At 50.3% G+C, this 7,329-nt stretch overlaps 1 protein-coding gene across 1 annotated transcript; it reads left to right on the forward strand.

Annotated features, from left to right (window-relative positions):
* Positions 1-5,247: 5,247 nt before the first annotated feature.
* LOC120062126 (histamine H2 receptor-like) lies at positions 5,248-6,926 on the forward strand. The gene is made up of 3 exons (XM_039011935.1): positions 5,248-6,229; positions 6,678-6,770; positions 6,847-6,926. Exons 1-3 carry the CDS (start codon positions 5,248-5,250, stop codon positions 6,924-6,926), a joined length of 1,155 nt encoding a protein of 384 aa, XP_038867863.1.
* Positions 6,927-7,329: the final 403 nt, after the last annotated feature.

Raw genomic sequence — 7,329 nt, forward strand, 5'->3', positions numbered from 1 at the left:
ACCTCTGACCTCTCAAACCCCATCCAGTCCTTTCACCTCTCAAAACCCATCCAGTCCTTTCATCTCTGACCTCTCAAAACCCATCCAGTCCTTTCACCTCTCAAAACCCATCCAGTCCTTTCACCTCTGACCTCTCAAAACCCATCCAGTCCTTTCATCTCTGATCTCTCAAAACCCATCCAGACCTTTCACCTCTCAAAACCCATCCAGTCCTTTCACCTCTGACATCTCAAAGCCTATCCAGTCCTTTCACCTCTCAAAACCCATCCAGTCCTTTCACCTCTGACCTCTCAAAAGCCCATCCAGTCCTTTCACCTCTCAAAACCCATCCAGTCCTTTCACCTCTGACCTCTCAAAACCCATCCAGTCCTTTCATCTCTGATCTCTCAAAACCCATCCATCCTTTCACCTCTCAAAACCCATCCAGTCCTTTCATCTCTGACCTCTCAAAACCCATCCAGTCCTTTCACCTCTCAAAACCCATCCAGTCCTTTCATCTCTGACCTCTCAAAACCCATCCAGTCCTTTCACCTCTCAAAACCCATCCAGTCCTTTCACCTCTGACCTCTCAAACCCCATCCAGTCCTTTCACCTCTCAAAACCCATCCAGTCCTTTCATCTCTGACCTCTCAAAACCCATCCAGTCCTTTCATCTCTGACCTCTCAAAACCCATCCAGTCCTTTCACCTCTCAAAACCCATCCAGTCCTTTCACCTCTCAAAACCCATCCAGTCCTTTCACCTCTGACCTCTCAAACCCCATCCAGTCCTTTCACCTCTCAAAACCCATCCAGTCCTTTCATCTCTGACCTCTCAAAACCCATCCAGTCCTTTCATCTCTGATCTCTCAAAACCCATCCAGTCCTTTCACCTCTCAAAACCCATCCAGTCCTTTCACCTCTCAAAACCCATCCAGTCCTTTCACCTCTGACCTCTCAAACCCCATCCAGTCCTTTCACCTCTCAAAACCCATCCAGTCCTTTCATCTCTGACCTCTCAAAACCCATCCAGTCCTTTCACCTCTCAAAACCCATCCAGTCCTTTCACCTCTCAAAACCCATCCAGTCCTTTCATCTCTGACCTCTCAAAACCCATCCAGTCCTTTCACCTCTGACCTCTCAAAGCCTATCCAGTCCTTTCACCTCTCAAAACCCATCCAGTCCTTTCACCTCTCAAAACCCATCCAGTCCTTTCACCTCTGACCTCTCAAAAGCCCATCCAGTCCTTTCACCTCTCAAAACCCATCCAGTCCTTTCACCTCTGACCTCTCTTACTACTACAGGTGAGAATAACCATCTAGTTCAGTTTACATTAATGCAACTATTGTGTGTCCGACAGTCCGTTTCACGTTCTACATTGTATTGCATACATTGTATTCATATCTTAGGCAATCATATCGTACGCCTTCGCTCTCAAATTCCAACACACACCCATCAAATACTGAAGTCAAATGAATGCAGAAAAACACAAAGAGAAACGTGAACACCATAGTTCCTCAAATACACAAACAGACACACACACCCCTCTGTGACCTGTCTGTGGGAAGGCAGTCTGGAGTGGGGGTATGTCAGGCCAGCACTACACATTGGAGGATGCCCAGATATGGACATAAACTATGGGAAGGAAGCTCTGCCAAGAGTCCGACAGAGTATGGGAGCCTGTGTGTGTGTGTGTGTGTGTGTGTGTGTGTGTGTGTGTGTGTGTGTGTGTGTGTGTGTGTGTGTGTGTGTGTGTGTGTGTGTGTGTGTGTGTGTGTGTGTGTGTGTGTGTGTGTGTGTGTGTGTTCGTGTGTGTGTGTGTGTGTGTGTGTGTGTGTACGTGGGTGTGTGTGTGTGTGTACGCGTGTGTGTGTGTGTGTGTGTGTGTGTGTGTGTGTGTGTGTGTGTACGTGGGTGTGTGTGTGTGTACGCGTGTGTGTGTGTGTACGTGTGTGTGTGTGTGTGTGTGTGTGTTTGTGTGTGTGTTCGGGAAGAGCGACGATGACACGGTCTATAGGGACCTGCCAGGACAACGACCTCTCCTTCAATGTCAGTAAGACCAAGGAGCTGATCGGGGACTACAGGAAACAGCCCAATCCGTGGCTGCAAAGGAACGGGTCAAGAGCTTCAAGTTCCTGTGTCCAAATCACTAAGGACTTAAAATGGTTCACACACATACAAACAGTTGTGAAGAAGCATGGGCATGGGCCCTCAAATCTTCAGAAAGTTCTACATCTGCACCATTGAGAGCATCCTAACTGGTTGCATCACTGCCTGCTATGGCAACTGCTCGGCCTTCGATCGCATGGCGCTACAGAGGGTAGTGCGTACGGCCAAGTACATCACTGGGGCTGAGCTCACAGCCATCCAGGACCTCTACACCAGGCGGTGTCAGAGGAATGCCCTAAAGAATTAGAAAGACTTCAGCCAACCAAGTTATAGACTGCTATCTCTGCTACTGCACAGCAAGCGGTACCAGAGCAATAAGGCTCCTTATGTCATGTCTGCTCCTGCTCCTCCCCTCCGGCGTACAATATCGCCAGAGTACTAACCACTGGTCCTGGGATTCATCATTACATGCACCTGTGAATCATTATGATTCACTCCTGGACTCCACTACCTTCATCATTTCCTCCCCTTTATATGTCACTTCCCAGGTTCACTCACCAGTTGGTATTGTTCTTGTGTATCGGGGTACTGCCTTATGTTAGTGTCGTGTTCTTGGTTTTGTTGTTTTATTAAAACGTTGCATCTGCTTCCGACTCACCGCCCAATCATTACACCTTAACAGCTTCTACCCCCAAGACATAAGACAGTTCATCAAATGGCTACCCGGACTAATTACCCAGACTAATTACCCGGACTAATTACCCAGACTAATTGCATTGACCCCCTTATTTTATTGTTATTTATTTGTATTTTTTTAACTGAGTCCATTGCACAGGCTCGGTGTACACTCACTAGACTCTAACCACACACTCACACATACTACACTGACACTCCAACACACACACACACACACACATGGACACATTCCTTCACACTCTTCACATACACTGCTGCTATTCTCTGTTTATTATCTATCATAGTCACTTTACCCCTACCTACATGTACATATTACCTCGACTTACCCGTAACCCTGCACAGTGACTCAGTACCAGTACCCATTGTACATAGCCTCGTTATTGTTATTTTATTGTGTTACTATTTTTCCTTTAGTTTATTTAGCACATTTTTCTTACTTACTTTTTAAAACTCTGCACTGTTGGTTAAGGGCTCGTATGTAAGCATTTCACGGTAAGATCTACACCTGTATTCGGGAAATGTGAGAAATAAAATATGATTTTGATTTGATTTGAACACATGTTGAATTGACGTCTGTGCCCAGTGGGCAACATTTGCTTCGATTTGCTAGTGGAAGTAACTGCACTTGTAAGTAGCATGGTAAAGTGTCTCCTTGCAGTATACAGGCCATGGTACTTAGTTTTTTGGCTCTGTCTAACTTTCTGTTGCTCTGTGTGTTTAGATGCATTTTTGAGTGATATGGAAGATTAGTGTGGACCAGCCACCAACAGAGGGAGCTGTTCTACAGCCCATCATCAAACACTGACTGGACCAGCCATCAACCTCCTCATCGCTCCATCAATCAGAGGATCTGTAATGATGAACTGACCCCTCCATCCAGACCTCTCCATCCAGACCTCTCCATCCAGACCTCTCCATCCAGACCTCCATCCAGACCTCTCCATCCAGACCTCTCCATCCAGACCTCTCCATCCAGACCTCTCCATCCAGACCTCTCCATCCAGACAACATATACACTCCAATAGATGTGAAATATGCCCAAACATACTCAGGAAAATAGCTCAAACACACAGATAAATGTCCATCTACGCACATTGGTATGGATATAGACGCACCCAGATAAGTATTACCTGAAGGAGACTGGACTGAGTTTTTGTTGTAGGGCAAGGGTTGGGGTTGAGACTGGGTGTAAGTGAGGGGTTAGGGTTGGGACTGGGTGTAAGTGAGGGGTTAGGGTTGGGACTGGGTGTAAGTGAGGGGTTAGGGTTGGGACTGGGTCTGGGTGTAAGTGAGGGGTTAGGGTTGGGACTGGGACTGGGTGTAAGTGAGGGGTTAGGGTTGGGACTGGGACTGGGTGTAAGTGAGGGGTTAGGGTTGGGACTGGGACTGGGTGTAAGTGAGGGGTTAGGGTTGGGACTGGGTCTGGGTGTAAGTGAGGGGTTAGGGTTGGGACTGGGACTGGGTGTAAGTGAGGGGTTAGGGTTGGGACTGGGTGTAGGGCAGGGGTTGGGACTGGGTGTAAGTGAGGGGTTGGGGCTGGGACTGGGTGTAGGGAAGGGGTTGGGGTTGGGACTGGGTGTAAGTGAGGGGTTGGGGTTGGGGTTGGGACTGGGTGTAGGGCAGAGGTTGGGGTTGAGACTGGGTGTAGGGCAGGGGTTAGGGTTGAGACTGGGTGTAGGGCAGGGGTTAGGGTTGAGACTGGGTGTAGGGCAGGGGTTAGGGTTGAGACTGGGTGTAGGGCAAGATTTAGGGTTGAGACTGGGTGTAGGGCAGGGGTTAGGGTTGAGACTGGGTGTAGGGCAGGGGTTAGGGTTGGGACTGGGTGTAGGGCAGGGGTTAGGGTTGAGACTGGGTGTAGGGCAGGGGTCAGGGTTGAGACTGGGTGTAGGGCAGGGGTTAGGGTTGAGACTGGGTGTAGGGCAGGGGTTAGGGTTGAGACTGGGTGTAGGGCAAGATTTAGGGTTGAGACTGGGTGTAGGGCAGGGGTTAGGGTTGAGACTGGGTGTAAGTGAGGGGTTAGGGTTGAGACTGGGTGTAGGGCAGGGGTTAGGGTTGAGACTGGGTGTAGGGCAGGGGTTAGGGTTGAGACTAGGTGTAGGGCAGGGGTTAGGGTTGAGACTGGGTGTAGGGCAGGGGTTAGGGTTGAGACTGGGTGTAGGGCAGGGGTCAGGGTTGAGACTAGGTGTAGGGCAGGGGTTAGGGCTGAGACTGGGTGTAGGGCAGGGGTTAGGGTTGAGACTGGGTGTAGGGCAGGGGTTAGGGTTGGGACTGGGTGTAGGGCAGGGGTTAGGGTTGAGACTGGGTGTAGGGCAGGGGTTAGGGTAGGGACTGGGTGTAGGACAGGGGTTAGGGTAGGGACTGGGTGTAGGGCAGGGGTTAGGGTTGAGACTAGGTGTAGGGCAGGGGTTAGGGTTGAGACTGGGTGTAGGGCAGGGGTTAGGGTAGGGACTGGGACTTCAGTAAGGATGCTGTCTGTGGTGATACTAGGTGTGACCCTGTCCCTGCTCATTCTGCTGACGGTGTTTGGTAATGTCCTGGTATGTCTGGCCGTCTGCGCCACACGACGTCTCCGCTGCCTCACCAACTGTTTCATCGTCTCCCTGGCCATCACTGACCTGCTGCTTGGCATGCTGGTCCTGCCCTTCTCCGCCCTCCTCCAGTTCAGCGATTGGCCGCTGGGGCCGACCCTCTGCAACATCTACATCTCATTGGATGTTATGTTATGCACTGCCTCCATCCTCACCCTATTGGCCATCAGCGTGGACCGCTACCTGGCCGTGACCGCACCCCTTAGATACTCGTCGCTGGTGTTGCCGAGGGGGGTAGCCATAACGATGGCTTCGGTGTGGGCGGTGTCACTGGGGGTGTCGTTCCTACCGATCCACCTGGGCTGGAACACTGTGGACGGCAGTGTGCAGAACCGCGGCCCGGGGGAGGAGAGGGAGTGTAAGTTTGAGCTGAACCCGTCGTACGTTGCAGTGGACGCCTCCTTAACCTTTTACCTTCCCCTGCTGATCATGTGCTGGAACTACCTCCGCATCCTCCGCATCGCCCGGGCCCAGGCCAGACGCATCATCCATGCACAACCCAACCTCAACAACAACAGCCCCTCGTCAGCCCCTCGTCAACTCACCTCAGTAACAGCGATGGCTCTACGGGAACACAAAGCCACAGTGACTCTAGCAGCAGTGATCGGAGCGTTCATGGTGTGCTGGTTCCCCTACTTCACCCTGTTTACTATCATGGGTCTGAGGATGCAGAACTACCCAGCAGCCTACCCTGTGGTGCTGTGGCTGGGATACATCAACTCAGCTCTGAACCCTTTGCTCTACGCTGCCCTCAACAGAGACTTTAGGTCCGCCTACGCCCGCCTGCTGCGCTGTGGTTACTATGGATACGGCAGGGGGAGGGGCGGGCCAGCGTCGCCCCACAATACAACCATGACGGGTAAAAGGAACAAGGGGAAAGACAACACACATGGTGACGGAACATACACTTATAACAACTCCAAAATATTGTATTTTCTCGTGTCTCGCGAGTTAGGTCAATGGTGAGCCTGTGTGCACAGAATAGCCAACTGGTCTTCTGGTCTTGTATCCCTCTCAGGTGCGGGGGGGTAGGTGGGGGGAGGTGTCGCTCTGCTGTGTGAACACACCTCTTCCTGTAGGGCGGGGCCAGGTGAGACCGGTGTGATGATGATGGTACAGGAAGTCAGAGGAACAACCATACCTTCCACTCAGCACAGCACAGGGGCATCTAGTGAGCAAAAACAAGTACAGATAAAAATAAATCACCTGTCTAATTATCTGTAGCCTACTATAAAACTGTTGATAGCCTGTGTCATTCTATATCCTGTGTGTCTGATCGCGCTGACCCTGTGTCTATCTGTGAGGAGGATTCAGTGTCCTACCAGTCCTGAAAGCTGAGCCCAGGACCAGCCAACTTAACTCAGACACCCAGCCCAGGGGATCAATCACATCACAGACAGGTAAGACATCTAAAAACGATTCATGAGTTTATAACAGGTTCATAACAGTGATCCACTTCTCTATGTTCTCCCCCAGGACACTGGGAGTCGTCTAAAATATCACGGACAATCTGCAACAAGGAATACCGGGGACCTTTAACCGCAGAACTAGAATGAGACTATTTCTATCACTTCAACCAATAAGCAGTGACTGGGGAAGCCCACATGTCAATTTGTTCTGGGACAGACAGACAGACAGACAGACAGACAGACAGACAGACAGACAGACAGACAGACAGACAGACAGACAGACAGACAGACAGACAGACAGACAGACAGACAGACAGACAGACAGACAGACAAACTAAAACTCTCGTCCCAGACTGGTGGTGAAATCTAAGCTCTGGTGTTATTCACCTGAACCTGACTGTGATCTTCCAATGAAGCAGATAGTTATGCCCTCTAGTGATGGAATATAGTACTACAACCTGACAAGGGGACTAGACTCAGGAATTATCTATTAAAACAATCAGTGTTCTGAGAGAAAATGATTTCAAATATGTGAGAGTGTTTCATCTGT

This window comes from Salvelinus namaycush, chromosome 17, assembly GCF_016432855.1.
Source record: "Salvelinus namaycush isolate Seneca chromosome 17, SaNama_1.0, whole genome shotgun sequence".
NCBI lineage: Eukaryota > Metazoa > Chordata > Actinopteri > Salmoniformes > Salmonidae > Salvelinus > Salvelinus namaycush.

Bases quoted from the DNA above. Each gene is read 5' to 3' on its own strand.
- LOC120062126 (XM_039011935.1), top strand. From the start codon at position 5,248: ATGCTGTCTGTGGTGATACTAGGTGTGACCCTGTCCCTGCTCATTCTG. The intron at 6,230-6,677 runs GTAAAAGGAACA...ATCTGTGAGGAG, and splicing joins CCACAATACAACCATGACGG to GATTCAGTGTCCTACCAGTC. The intron at 6,771-6,846 runs GTAAGACATCTA...GTTCTCCCCCAG, and splicing joins ATCAATCACATCACAGACAG to GACACTGGGAGTCGTCTAAA.